The sequence below is a fragment of the Aspergillus homomorphus genome, assembly GCF_003184865.1.
Source record: "Aspergillus homomorphus CBS 101889 unplaced genomic scaffold BO97scaffold_14, whole genome shotgun sequence".
NCBI lineage: Eukaryota > Fungi > Ascomycota > Eurotiomycetes > Eurotiales > Aspergillaceae > Aspergillus > Aspergillus homomorphus.
In genome coordinates, this window is record NW_020291900.1 from 15133 (window position 1) to 33615 (window position 18483).

General features: G+C 52.2%; 10 protein-coding genes and 1 non-coding gene across 11 annotated transcripts; 4 read left to right on the top strand and 7 right to left on the bottom strand.

The window, feature by feature from the left end:
• Window positions 1-487: 487 nt before the first annotated feature.
• BO97DRAFT_433799 (Zn(II)2Cys6 transcription factor) lies at window positions 488-2596 on the bottom strand (the record flags this gene model as incomplete). Its single annotated transcript, XM_025697627.1, has 2 exons — window positions 488-1946; window positions 2346-2596. 2 exons carry the CDS (start codon window positions 2594-2596, stop codon window positions 488-490), a joined length of 1710 nt encoding a protein of 569 aa, XP_025552201.1.
• A 1178-nt stretch (window positions 2597-3774) lies between these two features.
• Window positions 3775-5058, top strand: BO97DRAFT_450348 (uncharacterized protein; the record flags this gene model as incomplete). The annotated part of the gene is made up of 1 exon (XM_025698919.1): window positions 3775-5058. One exon carries the CDS (start codon window positions 3775-3777, stop codon window positions 5056-5058), a length of 1284 nt encoding a protein of 427 aa, XP_025552202.1.
• Window positions 5059-5780: 722 nt separating this feature from the next.
• On the top strand, window positions 5781-7576 carry BO97DRAFT_43157 (purple acid phosphatase family protein). The gene is made up of 2 exons (XM_025697496.1): window positions 5781-6061; window positions 6121-7576. Exons 1-2 carry the CDS (start codon window positions 5929-5931, stop codon window positions 7488-7490), a joined length of 1503 nt encoding a protein of 500 aa, XP_025552203.1. The 5' UTR covers window positions 5781-5928; the 3' UTR covers window positions 7491-7576.
• On the bottom strand, window positions 7518-8042 carry BO97DRAFT_442544 (uncharacterized protein). Its single transcript, XM_025698272.1, has 2 exons — window positions 7917-8042; window positions 7518-7855 (listed from the first exon to the last, which is right to left on the bottom strand). Exons 1-2 carry the CDS (start codon window positions 7984-7986, stop codon window positions 7662-7664), a joined length of 264 nt encoding a protein of 87 aa, XP_025552204.1. The 5' UTR covers window positions 7987-8042; the 3' UTR covers window positions 7518-7661.
• A 126-nt stretch (window positions 8043-8168) lies between these two features.
• On the bottom strand, window positions 8169-8978 carry BO97DRAFT_330892 (alpha/beta fold hydrolase; the record flags this gene model as incomplete). The annotated part of the gene is made up of 1 exon (XM_025691344.1): window positions 8169-8978. A coding segment is annotated over one exon (810 nt), but the record flags the coding sequence as incomplete, so codon positions are not given.
• Window positions 8979-10274: 1296 nt separating this feature from the next.
• BO97DRAFT_433804 (uncharacterized protein) lies at window positions 10275-11501 on the top strand (the record flags this gene model as incomplete). Its single annotated transcript, XM_025697628.1, has 6 exons — window positions 10275-10457; window positions 10519-10545; window positions 10586-10851; window positions 10907-11258; window positions 11308-11424; window positions 11454-11501. 6 exons carry the CDS (start codon window positions 10275-10277, stop codon window positions 11499-11501), a joined length of 993 nt encoding a protein of 330 aa, XP_025552206.1.
• Window positions 11502-11880: 379 nt separating this feature from the next.
• On the bottom strand, window positions 11881-11952 carry BO97DRAFT_t125. The gene has a single exon. It is a non-coding gene; the product is annotated as a tRNA-Arg (tRNA).
• A 211-nt stretch (window positions 11953-12163) lies between these two features.
• Window positions 12164-12770, bottom strand: BO97DRAFT_423758 (uncharacterized protein; the record flags this gene model as incomplete). Its single annotated transcript, XM_025696916.1, has 3 exons — window positions 12164-12345; window positions 12410-12545; window positions 12633-12770. 3 exons carry the CDS (start codon window positions 12768-12770, stop codon window positions 12164-12166), a joined length of 456 nt encoding a protein of 151 aa, XP_025552207.1.
• A 493-nt stretch (window positions 12771-13263) lies between these two features.
• Window positions 13264-13560, bottom strand: BO97DRAFT_423759 (uncharacterized protein; the record flags this gene model as incomplete). Its single annotated transcript, XM_025696917.1, has 2 exons — window positions 13264-13329; window positions 13432-13560. 2 exons carry the CDS (start codon window positions 13558-13560, stop codon window positions 13264-13266), a joined length of 195 nt encoding a protein of 64 aa, XP_025552208.1.
• BO97DRAFT_442546 (uncharacterized protein) lies at window positions 13533-14968 on the bottom strand (the record flags this gene model as incomplete). Its single annotated transcript, XM_025698273.1, has 4 exons — window positions 13533-13925; window positions 13985-14257; window positions 14498-14815; window positions 14905-14968. The coding sequence occupies 4 exons, from the start codon at window positions 14966-14968 to the stop codon at window positions 13870-13872; spliced, it is 711 nt and encodes a 236-aa protein (XP_025552209.1). The 3' UTR covers window positions 13533-13869.
• Window positions 14969-16814: 1846 nt separating this feature from the next.
• Window positions 16815-18471, top strand: BO97DRAFT_450383 (uncharacterized protein; the record flags this gene model as incomplete). The annotated part of the gene is made up of 5 exons (XM_025698920.1): window positions 16815-17283; window positions 17517-17590; window positions 17648-18024; window positions 18087-18182; window positions 18234-18471. Exons 1-5 carry the CDS (start codon window positions 17094-17096, stop codon window positions 18469-18471), a joined length of 975 nt encoding a protein of 324 aa, XP_025552210.1. The 5' UTR covers window positions 16815-17093.
• Between the last annotated feature and the right edge of the window lie 12 nt (window positions 18472-18483).

An 18483-nucleotide genomic window follows, 5' to 3' on the forward strand; every position in this document is an offset into this window, starting at 1 on the left:
ACCAGTATGCGCTTTATAATGAGAGACAGCTGAAGGGGAAAAGGGAGAGACTGGAGAGAAGGAAAGAAGAGAACGGCAAAGAGTAATGCCTGCTCAGGGCAGTGGCAATAGTAATCACTTAAACTCCGAAATCAGGGAGCGAATGCGGCCTCGACACCTGGCAAACACTGATTCCCCTGAGCCCTAATCCCAGACATTGAATAGCAACAGTGCATTTCGGGGGTTTGAGCCAAATGCGGCCGTGTTGAATGTGGGCGGGATGGTTAAACAATTGAGTCCTTGGAGTGCTGCAGCCTTTCTCATCACAATTTCCGCAGCTATGTCAGGCCTTGCCTGTCGACCGAATGAGCCCACGAAGAGACGATCTTATCGACTTCCATCTGTATCCATATCAGAGGGCGATGCCATGGTTGGTCGCCTCTGCTGATTCGGGACAGTTATTGTTTCAGAACGAGGAGATTGACACATATTCATAATATCTCGAACCTCACATGATCAAAAACCTGCTTTGAGCCGCTCTAGAACGAACGAGATTGATCCAAGTCGTGCCGGGCTCCAATTCCATTGCCCAATATGTCTTCAGAAAGGAGAGCACTCGGTTGCGGTCCAATCTCCCACTGATCCGGATCACAGCTAGCATTGCGCCTTCAACCATGGCTTGTTCTGCCGGACAGCCTCTGCACTCTGTTCCAGCGATGAAGAGTGGCCAGACCAGATCATGGGCAAAACATGCCCCTTCCGTCAAGCGAGAAAGATGATCCAATACTGCGTCGCGCGACGTGATGATGCAGCGTTCTGCGGAGGGTCCTTTCCCCAGGACTCGATGGCTGTAAATCAGGCTTGCATAGTAATACATGGAGGCAAGGTGATCAAAATCTCGCTGCGCCTCTAGTGACCTGAAGTTGATCCGCTGGCTGAGCAGCAGAGTCCTTGATCTAGCCGCCACGATCGCCTGAGTGATGTCTTCGAGTGCTGGCGTGGTGGCATTGGGACTGCCAGCATATTGTTCACGCTCGGCTCGGGTCACGGTGTGCATGATCTGCACAAACTCGCTGAAAACAGTCAACGAGTCGTAGGTATTGATGTGGTTGGTGAATTCAGCCGGCGGATCAAAGGTTGTCAGGCCCATGACGACTGAATGGTAGTAATATTCGTAGAGCAGGAAGACATCTGCCTGATTATCCAAGCTGGGCCGACAAAGGGCCTGTGACATCCACTGGATGACCGCACCAGCCCCTTGGATGTGAACTTGCCAACGCGCAGATTCTGCTGTAAGCAGCTCCACGTTGTACAAGAGTAGAATGGATGCTAAGATACACCGTGCTTTCTCCAGAGAACAAGGTGATTCCAAAGCCTTTCTTGGCAGCGAGTTCAGTTGCTGTCCGAGGAGAGATACTGTCTTACTTCTATATTCAAGTGAAGCAGCCTGCAGCCGGCGCACGTGGGGTGTTCCTGTCTCGTAGCGAAGAACAAGATCTTCCGATGCCATGGCCAAGACAGAGTTTAAAACCAGCTGGGACGTATGCGTCAGTCGCATGACGATATTTCGCCAGGGGTTGTCGGGTCCATCCACCCATGCAAGCTTGGTCGCAACGTGCTTGTCGAAATGTTGCAATAAGTAAGACAGAAGAGTCACTCCCGGAGTATTTACTTGGATGTACGCTGTCGGTCCGGGCCATTCATCACCCTGCAGCTGGGTAGATAGTGGACGAAAGATGGCATTTTTGACCGGCCCTTTTTCGGCATCCAGGGGCACGGGGATTGACCGGCCGCTTAGTCTACCGCGACTGGCGACTCCTTGAACCCATTTGAAAACCGGCCCGTAACCTGGACAGGCAAAATTGCGCGACTTGCATTTGCGGCAAGTGGGTAAGGTTCGATCACATTGGATTCGTCGCAACTTGCACCTGGAACAGTCTGTCTCTCTCTGTCGGTCAATCCGGCTACTATGGCCAGTGTCGCGAATTGCTGGGGCTTACCTTTATCGGCAGAAGTGGTGACCGGAAGATAACTGAAGGTGCACAGCATCAGGCGGAGATGTAGGCATTCAACATCGGAGATCTAAATCCCTACACTGACGGTGTAAAAATACTGTAAATGGTTGTAGAGTCAATTGCCATGGCCACGGATGTCAGCCTTTGCCGGTCAGGTGATCTTCCCCGCCGCAGCGTGGTAGCAAGCACCACGTGACCAGGCTGGGGGGGTTCTGCCCTTTTAGGAATGAATATGGATGAAGAACAATCCAGAATATTGAATAGTGACGTAGAGACTCAGGGGGCACTACTAACACTACCATATCTCCTCGAGTCATGTATACATCTATGTACTGTATGTATCCTCATTACCCAACCACCGGCACGAATATCTCGGAGTTTGCACACTCAGCCTTGACTATCTCCTTCTCCTGCCAATTATTGAACAAGTACCCCTGTTCCTTCCATCCTTGCAAAGCTTTTCCATATAATCTCCTCTGCTCGTCACTGGAAGACAGAATTCCAGTTTTGCCGCGGCGAGCTCGCGAATTGGCACGCTCAACCAGCATAATGTCATCCCCCGGTATTGAGTCTCCAGAGGCATCTGGATCCTGGACTTTCATCTCATAAGTGCGATACTCAGTGTTGTTCCAGCCAGTTCCTATTATAAAGCAGATCCATGAGTTATTACAGGGTTATGATCCTAGCACGGATTGTCGAACACTTGCCTTCATACACACAGCTGTCCTCCCAATCTTCGGTCAGAAAGTGTAGAAAAGCCCCATGGGTGACCACCACCGCCTCCTTCTCAGGTCTTTCGTAGAGCCACCGTCGAACAGTCCGCGCACGGTTCTGGATAGCGTCTGTTGTCGGCTTATATCTTCCTTCCTAATCACGGTTCATCGTACAAGGTTAGATTTGAGAATCCTTTTGACCGCTATTGAACCCGGATCTGGGACAACAGGATGCTTCTCACCTTGCTGGTCCAACCTTCCTCAACATGGCTCCAATCCTTTTGAACATCGAGGTCCTCCACCCTCGTCTGTAAGGCATCGATCTCACTTCCAATATCACAGGGGAAGTTGCTGATCTCCTGCAGATCTGGTAGCAACACCAAGCTCGACTCGGGGTGAAAATCGAAGACCGGCCGAAAGCTCTCGACTGCCGTGGCGATGGCACGGTGCATTGGAGACGAGACCACGAGTTGGACTTGATGATGGAAAGGAAAAGTTTCCCTAAGCTTTGAGCATTGTTCCCTTCCCTTGTCGGTCAGAGGCGGATCAACCAGGGACCAGTAGGCCATTCCGAGGTTATGCAAGCCCTAGAGTCGCCGGTCAGGTCACGAAATAGTATCAGGTTGCCATTGATCGCACCTCTGCGTGGCGGACCAAGTGCAGTATCGGTGCCATGGCCAAAAGATGCGATTGCGGGTCGAGAAATAATGGAATGGGTTGAAATGGCAAACACAGTGTGATCAAGCCCTGGGAGGCAGAGCCATGTTTTTGTTTGAGGGGGAGGTGGTTGGCAGCCTGATGATAGCCTGAGGAGATTCAGGCATCCATTGTGGAAACGCAAAGCTTAAATTTGCATCTTGGCTTCCCCTTTAGGCTTAGCGTACTGTCATGCTTGTCAGCATTACTAGACAGTTGAACGGGTAGCCCTACTAAGGTATGCAGTGGCATCATTCTCATTCTGGTCAGGGAGTAAAACATTGATCACCACGCAATCCATCAAATTTCCTCTGGATTTTGGCATATTTCCTTGGATAAACAAAGACCACCTCGTCCCTGACACCGACGCAATGAATGAGCTACGGCTGCACCTAGATACACCCTCCTCTCACATCATCTTCGTCCACCCGGGGCGCGAGTCATACACTTTTCCTCTATCAGGCTCTCTCCGGATCTCTCCAAGTTTTCTCAATAGAGATTCTACATGCTCCCCGAAAGCCAGTGTTAGTCTGGTCAGAACTGTCAAGACTGACATTCAAGGGTCAGCTTGCACAAACACCAAGAGTCGCAGACGGTACTCTCTTCCATTCCGGCATCGGGCAACGTCTCCAACGACGTCACAGGAGTCTGTGGAGACTGTGCTCGAGTGTCAACTTTGGCCTTCACCAGCGGTACTCGCACCAACTTCAACTGCAGCCATCACCACTAGTACGAAGTGGCCTTTTTGTATTCCGATCCCAAGCAACATCCCAGCAACGACGAGAACGGACCTCGGAAGCGTTAGCTACACTATCACGGCCACGGTGACTCTTGCATCAGGAAAATCAGCTTTCATAACCAGGGCACTTGATATATTCTATCGACTGGTGCCAACTTTGGATCTCACGACCAGGCACGTTCGACAATTTCCTGGCTCTCCTCTCCTAGTCGATGTCAACATGACACAACACCAGCCTAAAGCCGGCACGGCTTCACTCATGTTCTCTGTAGCACTGATAGCCCGGAACATTCTTAGACCTGGCATCCTAGAAGGCGAGATGAAGTTTATTACTATCAAGACAATCAATTGGTGGATCGAAGAAGAGGCCAGACTCACGGAGATTATCAGCAGCGACTTGCAGAGCTGCTCCAGTACTTGCAAGAAGTCCACTCGCTCTCTAAGTGACGGAGTTGTCAAAGTCGAGTGGCCAACGCGCAGTCGTCAACGATCAGATGAACAAAGCCTGAAACCCGGACGACTGGAGATTAATTTCAATATCATGATTCCTCGCAGCGCAGAGCCTGCGGACGACATTTATCTCGACAGCTATGGCACCGGTGGTAGTGGGTGGAATTATCAAAGTCAATTAGCCAGCAGACAAGTGATCACGGTCGATCACCACCTCAAGATCGAGATAAGCACAGGGGAGGATACTTGGAATAGCAGAACGAACACCTTATTGGACCGGAAAATTTTGGTTAAGTCGTACGGGACAATCCTTCCAATGCGAATCCACCAGCTAGCCGACAGCAACGAGACATTGCATGGCGCCTGTTACCAGGAAGAGCTCCCAGCATTTGAGGTGGCTCAGGCATTGCCACCTCCAAGCTATGAGACCAGCCTGCAAAGCACCAAACCGTTTTTCATGGCCTAAAACCCCGTACCCCCCTCGACACCCGTTGCGATACAGAATATGATTTCGCTGTCGATTTAGCATGCCTCATGAGCATTTCGTAAGCCGGCCAGAGCGCCAGATTTCTCCTTGGCCTTCCCATTTAATAACGCACCTGCCTATTCCAGAATCGGGTGCTACTATTAGGCGTGATAGGAGTTTTTGACATGTATAGCTGTTTCCCACCAAATCAATTTTCATGCAGGAAGGATCTGTTTCCAAGTTCCATATGGCTAAGCACCGTGGTAATCAGAGATACATGATTGGACAGGTCTGACTTATGTATCCGGATTATGCAGGCTTACCTCATCTAATATCCCGACTCGAGGGGCTTGATCTGCAATATCCGCACAATAATCTGCAGCTGGATGAATATGCAACATCAGGACCAAAAGAGGCACTGAATCCGTGATGTCTCCACTGAGCTGCCTGTCAGCCTTGATTGACAATCAGCCTCGGAGGGTGCTGCAGAAAACGGGCTACTCTCTCCGGCAGGATTAATCTACTCGGCAGACCCGGCATGAACAGCACGCTCGGAGAAACCAACAATCCCCCACGTGCCCGGTCGATCATTTACCCTAAATGAAGTAATTAAACGTTCATCTCCCCATACAGAGTCCCAGACCGAGGCACGTTGGGTCTTCAGCGCGATTCGAACAGGAACAGGAATCATGCAAGCCTTTCATCTGCAAGGGCCAGGGCGCACGTTGCACTAAGTGGACTGTCCACCATGCATCGTAGTAGTGGTCTTCATAGTAGGACTGCTACTGCGTGCAACTATAAATCCCTCATCGAAATGCTCTGGTTGGAGTCAATCATGAGGATCAGCAGCATCAGATTTCCACAACAAAGATGGTCCTTTATTCCAGTCTGATCCAGAGTCTGCCACTGCTGGCAGTCGCAGCTCTGGCCGTGGACTATCCCACTCTCCCTGGTGACCTGACTACTCCCTACCAGCAGCGCCTGGCCATCATGGGGCCAACTTGTGAGCACTTTGTTCCTCTGATCAAAATTCGTACGAATTGACTGAACCCGTCTATCTAGCGGTCTCCATTGGTTGGAACACCTATGAAAAGCTCAGCTCGAGCTGTGTGGAGTACGGCACCTCGAGCAGCGACTTGAGCAAGCGAGCCTGCTCGACCAAGTCAACTACATACTCTACCTCGCGGACTTACTCCAACGCGGTGACCCTGACCGGTCTCACTCCTGCCACTACCTACTACTACAAGATTGTCTCGGGCAATTCCAGCGTTGAGCAATTCTTGAGTCCTCGAACCCCGGGCGACAAGACCCCCTTCAACTTCGACGTCGTGATTGACCTGGGGGTGTACGGAGCTGATGGCTTCACAATCTCGAGTGACTCCTCCACCAGCAAACGCGAGACCCCTTACGTGGAGCCCGACCTCGACCACACCACCATTGGGCGACTGGCCGACACCTTCGACGACTACGAGCTCATCATCCACCCCGGTGACTTTGCCTATGCGGATGACTGGTTTCTCAAATTGAAAAACCTCCTCGAGGGTAAGGATGCTTATCAAGCCATCCTCGAGAGGTTCTACGACCAGCTGGCCCCGATCGCTGCTGGCAAGCCCTACATGGTCAGCCCCGGGAATCACGAAGCCGACTGCAACGAGCTGTCGGTACTCAGCAATCTTTGCCCAGAGGGTCAACGTAACTTCACCGACTTTATGCACCGATTCGACGAGACGATGCCGCAGGCGTTCGCTTCGTCTTCCACCAACACTACGGCGCAGACCCTGGCCGCCACGGCGCGCACGCTCTCCAACCCTCCGTTCTGGTACTCGTTCGAGTACGGCATGGTGCACTTCACTATGATCGACACAGAGACCGACTTTACGCATGCACCGGACGGGCCCGATGGGTCTGCCAAGCTGGATGGCGGGCCTTTCGGACAGCCTCAGCAGCAGTTGAAGTTCTTGGAAGCGGACCTGGCCAGCGTCGACCGCAGCGTCACTCCGTGGGTGATTGTCGCGGGTCACCGACCGTGGTATTCGACCGGGGGCTCGGGCAACATCTGCAACGTGTGCCAGGACGCCTTCGAGGATCTGCTGTACAAGTATGGCGTTGATCTGGGGGTGTTTGGCCACGTCCACAACTCGCAGCGGTTCCAACCTATCTACGACGGAAAGGTTGATGCCAAGGGTCTGAACGATCCTGCTGCGCCGATGTACATCGTGGCCGGTGGTGCAGGCAATATCGAGGGGTTGAGCTCGGTCGGCTCCAAGCCGTCGTACACGGCCTTTGCCTATGCCGATGACTACAGTTACAGTACCATCCGGGTGCTGAACGAGACCCATCTCCAGGTGGATTTCATTCGGTCGGAAACGGGGGCCGTGTTGGATTCGAGTGTGCTGTACAAGAGTCATACTGAGCAATTTGTGGTGCAGTAGTTTATGGATGTTGGTGGATGGAGAGAGGGAAAGAGTATTGCAGTTGGCTAACTCGCTGAACATAGTATAAACGTGACAGTTGGAATTAAAAATCATTCAGAGACCGCTTTTGAAAGAATTTGCAAAACAACCACTCCCATGCAATAAAGAGAACATTCATTCTCATAGACCCTAAAGATAGCGAATCTGGCGAAAGGACCGCATCATCATATAAACGCCATGCAGAGTAGCGTAGATGCCGGCCCCTGCGACGCCCCAGGCAGCTGCCTGCACGCGCAGCGAACTGAGCGGGATATGGCCGGGTTCGAAGCTATCCCATCGATAGGTATCCGAGCGCACGACATGTTTGCGACGCTGGGAGGGATCTACTTCCTGTTCAGCGATGGGATCCTTGGTTCTGTTCTTGCAGCATTCAACAATCCGTACCCGCTGACTGCATGCGCTGGCCGATGTTGGACACGGCCGGCCTTGATCGACCGATGAGCATTTGGTACATTGTGTTGGTCTGTTTCTGGAGGTAAAAATTGGAGCAGACTTTGTGATATAGTAGAGTGCAAAGGAGCCAGGAGTTGAAAGGGTGGGGGGGTGGGTTTGCATGGACTTTAATGGAGAGCGTGGCGAAAATGACGACGATGTCAGGGCTTCGACCATGGATCACAGCCGAGCCCGCTCGTGATGCGACAATAACACCTGCACAAAGCTGTGGACAAACCCCACTTGATGGGTGATATATCCCAAGTGACCCCCTGGCATGTCAATCACGGGGAGATTTAGTCGATCTGACAGAATGCAGACCGGTTGTGCTGTCAAGTCGGGGGATTCTTCTGCCCCACGCAGGAGAATCAGTTTGTCCCGATGGTCGAGCAGGATCTCCGGATTCAACGTGGTGAATTGACGCCATTCAACTATCTCCACCCCAAAGTACCAATTCTGGTTGTTGGGTGGAATTGCCATTAGCTGCTTGAAGACTGGAGAGGCTCTGAAGAGCTCTCGGTCGCGTTTGCTGCTCGTGATGGAGGTGAGCATCGCATTGGCGGCTGGTACTCCATGTTTGCGGAAAGCAGCAATGATGCGATCCATATCATCGCTGAACCCTTGCAATATTGCCGGCTCGAACAGGTTCCCTAGGACTGGCTCGTGAACAATGACCTTCCGTATCAGGTGGGGATGCGTGCTGAGCAGGTTCAGAGCAATGTCCGCCGCCCAGGAAGAGCCGAAGACGATGGCGGGACTATGAGGCGAGAGGTGTCGGATTAGTGCCGCTGCATCCTCGACATTGGCTTGCAACAGACGCGTCGGATCGAAGTTTGTAGCGTCTTTGAGTGGACTTCGCCAGAATCCTCGCCGGTCATAAGTCACCACTTGGCACTGGGACGCCAGAAGGGAGGCGAAAGACGCGAAGAAGGCCGCGGTACCGTTTCCACCAGACATTATCAGGACGAGTGGGCCCTGACCGCGGACCTCATAGTACAACCTGGCGCCCTTGACGTCCAGGAGTGAGGATTGGACCTCGGAAGATAGTTGGGCTTGCATTGTGAGAGGGAAGGGAGGAATGGACATGAGCGAGAATACTGGAAGGATTCAGTCGACGACGACTTCCTGACGCTTTGTAGCTTTTGACAATCGCAAATGGGCATCATGGTTCTCGCCCATCCGACCATTCTTCTCCGTGGCTATCGGTCAAACCGACCAAAGCCCTACGAGAAGGACGCCCCGGTCGTTCCGACCTGCCGCACGCTAAGAAACGAGGCACACCTGTTGAGGTGCGAAAGAGCCCAGAGTGGATCCGAAGGAGAATATTCGGTGACTGCGACTGGCTGTGCGTGTATCTGCAAGACATGCAAGAGAGAGGCGTGCAAACGACGAGCTGAAAAAAATGATCCCCGCAAGGTCTGGGCCGATCCGGGCTCGGCAATCGTTGCCTTGACAGCTCGCAGTTCGCACGCAGCTGGGGAAAAGAAGGATCCATGTGGCAGCTTGGCAACGAAGCGTTTTCTGCGTTGGCTGCTCTGTAGACTAGGTTGGGTTAGGTTGATGCCCTCCCCTCGTCACTTGATGCTGAGCTGGAACAATATTGCTACCAGCTGCTCTCCTGAGCAAAGTAAGACTTGAAGATCAACATAACTGCCCGAGAAGGACAGAAGCTCCCCTGACTCGTGCAGGCAACGGCGCTAAGGTGCATCTTTGGGTACCAGAAATCAATAGTTCCGTGTGGCGTCGGCGGCAAACAACCGAGTACGATTTCGAGAAGAGTCTGTTTGTCTATTGTGCCTTTAGTCCTGATACGTAGTCTAGTTACGTTTTCGGACTCTTCTTATCTGCTGCATCCGAACAGTTGGTGACACCGGCAATATCCAATCGCGATTCTTCGCCGAATTACTGGGTTTGGTCGTCACACCTGCCACCATTCAGACGCACCTTGGTTGTCGGCCACAGTCAGCCTTGAACATGCTTCTTCATGGTTTGCCGAGACAGCAACGCTGGGATGTAAGCCTTGTGAGCAGGAGAGAACATCTCGGAATAAATCAAACACGAAGCCACTGACTCCGCTGGCTGCACAACCCGGGGTGTCCTCAAAAGTCAAAACCATGAGCAAGGTCAGCACACATGGCTAAACACGAGGAGGAGAACGAACCGTTGACATGTGCTATGCCATCCTCATACTACAGCTTCCGGATTTAAACATTGAGCCCTGATGAGGATTGAAGACATTCAGATGTTCTTATCTACAGTACATTATCCAAAGTTAGAGAGAGGTGCGGTGTGACTCCTTCACGGTTCAGAATGTCTACCGCAATCTTAGAGGAGGAGACCATGGGGACTGACTTGCCAACCGTCAGCGTCGATCTGGAGCATTGTACTTCCCATGACTTGTCCATCGACTTCGAGACCTTCTTTGGCGTCGAACCTCGTCATGTCTCCCCTTCGTTCAGGATCTGTCTTTCGGATCTTAGTTATCAACCCAAGGTCATGCAATCTCGGCTCTCTCCTGTATCTCTGGGCAGAGCTCACAATCTGATCATTCTAGATCGACCGTCCCATAGCCGCCTGGGCTGTGACGGCAGCATTCCGGGCATTCAAGACTTTCCAAGCAGCCGACAACAGCCCCGTTCATCGCCACGATCGGTACCGGGTCAGGAACCGAGGCAGTCGCTGCCCTCGAGGTCTTCTTCCCTGCATTGAGCAGTATCACGATGACGGACTTGTCCCCCAAGGTCGTGTCCTCGGCCAAATCGAACCTGATCCCTGCGGTTCATGATGCCGGAAAGGTCGTCCAGGCTGTGGCGATGGAGGCCACGGCCCTGACTGGAGATTGCTTGGAACCATTGCAGGGCCAGCAACCCTGGGATCTGATCTACGTGTATGTGGATCTCGTGGTGTCAACTTGTCGACCACAGACTTATCCACGCCCTAAGAAACCTGCCCAATATTCCGTTACCAGAGGGTGCGATCCTCCTCGAGGAACAAATGTCTTCCACATACTTCTCCAGCGCCCAACTTCCTTACAGAGTCCCGCCGCTCGTCTCCTCCGCACTCCTCGACCTGCACTACACCTGTCTCATTCAGGCTCGCATCCTGAGTCTTCACACTCCGGACGGAGTCGTCCTTTCCAGCATGGGCGGACGCGTTCCGATCGCCACGATGCTTGCCCTGGCCGACACAGCAGGCTATTCGGGGCGGATTCTCTCGATGGCCTGGAAGGTTCAAAGTGAACCCAACTCGGTGATTGAGGGCTACGCCACGCAGCAGCGAAGGGGATTGGGCCCAGTGAGTTGATGTGCAATGGCCCAACAGAAGGTATGCTGACACGGGGCAGTTCTACTTCTATCGCACGACAGCTCTTCAACGCATTTTTCACGGTCGGACTCCAGCCGGTGCTGCTCCGCGTGCTCTGCAGATTGAGCAAGAGCTTTTGTCAGAGCGGATTGATGCTGTTACGACCTGGAACTGCATCGCAGGGAGGAGGAGATCGGTCATCCGGCTGTGGTGATGGCGAGTGTACGGAAGTGAATATTCCATCCGAAAGAGATCGTACAACTTGAAGGGAAATGGCCTTCAAAGGGATGTAGGAGAACAATGTCCGTGTTCTACTGAGGTTTACGACGGATCAATGTTACTTCTGAATCATGTTACCTGTCATGCATGCGAATATAAATGTCCTCGGGCGACAAATTGAGCTAAGTAAATTTCGGTGGCTGCCGCGGAATGAACTTCACTGCAACTCAGCATAAGTTACTAGTCCTAGTTTATGCAAGTCAGGTATAATAGGACCAAGCCATATAAGGGTAAGACAATAAAAAGAGAAAACAAAGCAATGAATTAGTACAGACAAGGAGCCAACGCAAGTCTCGGAGCGGAAGGACAAAGGTCCTGTACGGGCAAAAAACAATGACCTACGCAGGGCTCGAACCTGCAATCTCTTGATTCGTAGTCAAGCGCCTTACCATTGGGCCAGCAGGCCAGCTGTTGAGAGTTTCCCTATAAATGTGTTATAGATCCCAGTTCAAGCTAGGCTGCAGTCTAACAACATGGGGAATTTATCTTCTAGCAACATGGGAAATCCTAATCGATTCCCAATAAACCAGGCTACTGAACAATCCTGTTTCTAAGGACAGAGCCAAAATGAGCGACCAAAGACACGTCAACGGTAGTGTGCCCCGAATCCTTGTTTCTCATAGAGTTCCCTCCTCACCATCATCACCACTCGTCCAACGTTTGAGATGTTTCCATCCTGCGCCGACGGCGCCGACACCAACCCCAACTCCCTGAACCATTCCCTGAACAATTGGGAATCCATAACCCCCGGCCCCAGCACTCTGTCCGATGGTAAACCAGCTCCCAGCTGCAACTGACCCTTATCCCACCAGAACCGAGTCAGCAAGCCCACCAGTCCGCAGAACCTGAAGAGCAGAGCATACCAGCCTGCACTCCAACAGCAGTAAAACCCGCATGGTGAAGAAGGGGAATGGCCACTACACCTGGGGCAGCCAAAGCCGTCAAGCCTCCAGCAAGGCAAGCCGCAGATCCCGGGTTCGCAGCAGCCCAATTGGCGCCCTGGTGTCATTGTGTTAGTACACATACTCTCGAAGCAACAATCACCTAAAGCTGAAAAGAAACACAGTAGCACTAGTATGGACTGACATCTTTTGCCTTTTCGAGTACCCAGTCCTTGTAGCCCTTGTCGGAATGTGTATGACCATCCTCAACAGTTCCAGGCTGGCTTGCCTCCACGGGAGCAATCGCAGCAATAATCAGCACAACTAATGGGGGGGTTTTCATGAAGGAGGGGTTGAGGTAAAGGCAGAGAAGAGTTACAGTGAGGTTAGTGGAACGTAGTATGCCAGCAAGCCGAATTTATCGGCGCTCGGTGATTGAAACAACCGAGTTGAACAGGGTGAAAATTGCAGTCAACGGAAAGGACACTTGGCAGTGATAGAACTACTTGATCCGCATGACTGTTGATTATCATCACTACCTGGTCATGTGGCGGCCTTTAACCTAGGCAACCGAACAGAGCTTCCTTGGTACTATACACGGAAAGCCAAAGCATCGATTCTCGGGATTACGAGTCTCAATACACACAAATCATGGCTCCTTTACGGTTTCAGCGACCCAGACCCAAGGGACAGCCAACTCGAATGGAATTGTCTCCATTCACTCCATCATAGCCCATCATCGTCTCTATACAGGCTGGCCTATCGCTATGCCAAGAGGTCAACACGGTATCGGAAACGGCGTGGGACTGCCTACCGTATCCCAGGGTTCACGTTTATCACCGCAGATCTCTTCCGAGACGAATAATGCCGTTCTCGTCGTTGTTCAAGGTTGATGCATGGATCTATGTATGCGATCAGTAACCGACTTCTCCGGACCCAGTGGTGTACGTACCATGTAAGAGCTATGCAACACCACATCTCGCGCTTCATTAGGAGAAACAAACCACCTGCGTCTGTGCTCCTCGCATGGAGGTTGTATGTGGACATGTTGGTTCGAGAAGACCGATGGTCTCCGGGTCCAGTTGGCCGTCATTGACGTACAGGTCTGGGAAGGCAGTGTGGCAATGCGGCATGGTGAGGATTGAATCGGCACAGGTGGTGATAGCAACTAGCAAGTGACGTAGACGAGATGTTCTGGAGACGGAATCATGTTGCTGAGTTGGGGTTCTTAAATGCTTGCATCAGGCTATACCGGGCTATACTTCGAATGTATCAGCGCCTGAGTAATCTGGCCACGTGACTTAGGCCTATAAGCGAGTTTCTCCCACAGAAGTCAGTTGGCAACCAACACAGTCAACACAAAGGAATCAACATCTCAAGTTCCGAAGTCATCCTCCTGAGTAGCCTCATTTCGTTGATAGAACGACCCGGGCCAGAATTACCTAAAAGGAGATAAAGTCCCGCAAGTGGCCAGATGGTGGGCCCGGAGCGAATTTGCCTGTTTGGATATATATCGTCCGATTCATGCATTCCAGTAGATTCAACTTAATCTCCTACCCCATACCCTTAGAGACCCCAGGAAGCCCCGCAGACGGTGGCTCACTTTCAAGCACAGCCATCCTAAATGCAGCTCGGCCTCGGTAACCAGTCGCATCAATTCTGGAGTCTCACTGGGATCGTCGAACAGCTCGCCGCCCAATGCAACTGCCAGGCCCGCAGTCAGTCTGGCGGGCATAGATTCCGGGTTCGACATGGCTATCCCACAGATCACCCGAACGGCGTTACGAATCTCCTCCTCCTGCTTCTGCACATACTGAGCGCGTCCCATTCCTAAGCTAGGCATGCGGGGGTCATGCGCTAAGAGTCAGATGCGACACAGCTGCAGATACTGTTGGCCAGCGATCGGACAGTCGTAGGTGTAATAGATCTCTGGGAGGATAGTCTTCCGGTTCACGCTGATGTCTCGGGATGTATAATACATCAGTTGGAATGAATCCGGCTTGTGCTATTCCCAATCCTGGACATACTGCTACAGTCGATCTGACTCCGACCTATCTTTGGGCCCGTTACCATAGGCAAAATTGGTGACCCGAGCGGCGTGTGCGATCATGCGATATGTCCACGTAGCGTCCGCGGCCGGTCCCAGCGACCAGTTGACGCTACAAAAGGCAAGGCTGGGCTCGACTGCCCGTTTCACCATGTTGCCAATAAAGATTTCTTGCCGCAACGCCACAATCATGCCTGCGTCGCTGAACCTGGGTGACTGGAAGTGGCCTCTCTTGATCTGGAGCAGGGTCGGGGTTGAGACCGCATGTGAGGTGAAATCCCCCTCTTCGGAGGGTCCTGGTGCCAGGGTTGGAATGCACCCCGCATTGTAATGTAGACCTTCTATGTACATATCAGTTCTTCGAGTAACCTCAAAAGCAGAGCGGAGGCTAGCACGCTGTCATTCATAGCCTTGGATGTATCATCCAGACTCGGAATCAAGACCTTCAGACACCGTCCCTCATATTCATGCGAGTTGCAGGTGAAGACTCCCATTGTCAACTCCCGATGTCGAGCCGATAGATCCAAGACGGCGAACAGGATCGACGGACCTTTGGTGATAGTGGCGCACAGATGTGCGGAAAGCCATCTCTGGGAGACAACAATCAAACCATGAGACTAAAACGGTGAAGGAATACTTCATTAGCTGGGCTTCTTCTTTGGATAGGGGCCATGGCTGCGACGAGGGTTTGAGACTGGGGCCCCGAACGAGGTGGTGTGGCTCGCACAGGCCCTGGAGCAAGGCAGGGCCAGTGGCTTCCGACCCCGAGCCTGATGGGCAATGCTGCTGTTTCCGTGTCCAAGGATGAATTTGGATTAGTCGAGGACTGAGTAACCAGGCGAGTTCCACCCAACTCAAATAGTGGAAGGCGAGTGATCGACTGCCGTGTTCTGCGTGACGGACTGCGGCGTTTTGGCTTGGATGAGTATATTCATGAATTTGATGCGCAGGGCAGGCGGACGGCCCCTGCTGCAGAACGCTCCTACCTGCTCGCAAGTGGAGCAGGTAAGGCAATCGGCTTCAATATTACCTATCTCTCATCAAAGGCTGTTCCTCTCGATTTCTTTTTTTTTTCTCTAGTAGCCAATAAAGCTTCCATTTTTGGTGTTTGATGCGGCATCGCTCGCTAGCAGCAGCACCCGTAATATGGCTCTAGCTCTGGAGTGATGAGGGAAGCCGCGAAATAAAAGATATATAGAGTGATCTTACCAAGCAGGAAGCTTCTTGCCAGTGACTGGTGGCATAATGGCGCCGGATGTCAGTCCTCTGATATCTTGTACCCAGCTAGAGTGAGGGCTGAAGTGAAGCTCCCGGCCATTGCGATAAACACCACCGGCAGACTCAGGCGGTGACAAGGGCGGTGAACCGGGAAATGTTTCTCCCTCTGAAGTTGATATTATCTGTCTTTGATGTCCATGAGGTCGATACCATCCTGTCTATCAATGGATCAAGCTGTGTCATAGAGCAGAGGATCTTGGTCGCGAAGAAACCCTGCCCCTTAAGCCGTGACAAAAGTACTGCCTACTGGTGAATACCGGCACAATATCAAGCAATCAGTCCCCGAAGAATAACCGAAGATTCGCAAGACAAGATCGGCCGAATTGAGTATTTCACACGAACCGTGCTGGCCGTGTTGCCTTGCTGCCGCCCCGTTCATCAATTTAGGTTCGACCGTTGAAGTCCAGGATGAGACATGAGGTGGAGCAGAGCTGTGCTTTCCGTCCGCCATTCCACAAGCACCTGCATGGCTGTTATGACCACAAAACCATGACAAGTACGGATAGATGTCTGGCAAAGAACGGAGGGATGAGGAGGGATTGCAGAGGTTATGGAAGATAGATTCAGGATGATCTTATGGGGCCGCTGTCGCAGCCGGCAGCAAGGAGCATATATTGACCAAGTTCCGATGCAAAACTTCACCCCAGATGGCGAAGGTGCACTCTTGGGTGTCACCCCCTGATCGAGGTGACAGAGAATTCGAAGACACAATTTGAACAGTGGCCATGGCAGGCCCAGCCATCTGAATAAGATCTACTGCCATTGTTCTCTTATATTCGTTTCATTGGAACTCACCAAGCTGCTTATCACGAGTTGTAGCCAGAGTAAGATAGCTGAATCGTTGCTTGAGGAGGAGCTCTCTCTATGATAGTTTTAGTATCTACACCTAACGATGCAGTGATTTGTGTAACACGCGACATGTATGCTATCAGCAATATTAAGCATGCGAAACAGCCTAAAGAATCCTTCCCATGGTGGCAGTTCATCCCCGAGGTTGTTCCACGCCAAGGGTGGAATATAGATTAACTTTAGATTAATCCAACGGCAAAGTGCCGCCGCGTCTGCAGATCATGGCGCAAACGCAGGGCTTGATCCTGGAGCCATGAGGTCAGACTAATCTCTAGTCCCAGCGTTCGGCCAGGCGCGGAATTGGTCGGGCATCAGCCAAAGCCTTAGTCCAGGGGGACTCTAAATTGGAGCTGCCCATTCAGCTGCCTATTCTTCAGTCTCTCCCTTGCTATGCCCTAGGATGGTGGTCTTTTCGGGTCTTCGCTTCTTTTCTCCGACTGAAAGTATGCTGTTTTCGAAGACATTGAAGTCTAATGGTTGTCATCACCAACCATGGCCCTCAACGATACTGGAGTGACTGCACCGCCGGCCGGTGTCACCCCCGACTTCACGCATCCGGCCCAATATCTACACACAACAAACCGCGTGGTGGTGATTGTGGGAATTGCTGTCAGTTCGGTGTGCCTCCTGGTGCGAATCTACAGCCGGGTGATGGTGGTGAGGAAATGGATGCTGGATGACAGTAAGTGGTGCACTCAATGATGCTTTGCAATCACTTCTAACAAGATCGTTCGGTAGCTGTCCTGGTGCTTTCCTGGGTAAGTAACCGGATGACCATCAGACCGAACTGGTCAATTGACTTTGATACCCCCTGGTGCAGATCTTTGCAGCCATTACCCAATCCGTCCTGCTATGTGAGTAGATGCTTAGTTGGCACATTCCCGGAGATGCATTTCCTAACAGTGAATCCTTCAGACGGATACACGCATGCCGGGCTTGGAATCCACGCGTGGGACCTCACAATTGAGGAATACAATAGATCGCTGAAGGTATGCCTTCCTATCACCGGAGCCCTATCCTCACCACCCCGTTGACTGGCCCCGCAGGCCTTAATGGCCGGCGCGGTCATGTATATCCCAGCTCTCGGACTGTCCAAGATCGGCCTCATCATCCTCTATTATCGCCTGTCGGATATGCAACGCAGTTGGCGGATCATCCTCTGGAGCTTCACAATGTTCGTGATTACCTATATGATCGTTCTCGAATGTCTGTTTCTGTTCGGTTGCAACCCCATCCCGAAAGCATGGGACGTGACCGTCGAGGGCCAGTGTATCAGCCGGGCCTCGGTGTTCCTTGCTGGAACGTGCGCCAGTATCACCATCGATATTGTCCTTGTGGTCACGCCTCTGCCGGTGGTGGTAGGATTGAACATGGTCCGCAAGAAGCGCGTCGGGGTGGCCTGCATGTTCGGACTCGGTGGATTGTGGGTTTGCACCCTTGAATTCTACCTCTCGAATCCTGCTCACCAAAATTCCCTGGGATTAGATCGTTGATCACCAGTTGCATACGACTGGCTTCGGTGGTGCCAATGCTACATACCAACGACGAATCCTATCAGTTGGGGTCTATTGTGCTATGGATGTGAGTGGCCATGTTCCGTGGGATGAGGTCCGACTGCTGACTCTGTTCCAGCAACGTCGAAGCCACTATAATCATTGTGACTGCCTGTGTCCCGTCCTTCCGGCAGGTGTTCTTAGGCTCGTGGGGCAGCAGTGGAAGTCGAGAGCGAGCGCTGAGCAGTTTTAGTCTTCGAAGCGGTCCGCGGCGACATCAGGGCTTCACCAATCTCACCGTCGATCTGGACCCTGATCCGCCGGATTCAGTGGAGCATGTTGCCCCCGGAAAAGCCGGTCAGGACCCCAGGCCTTGATGGGCCCTTGCA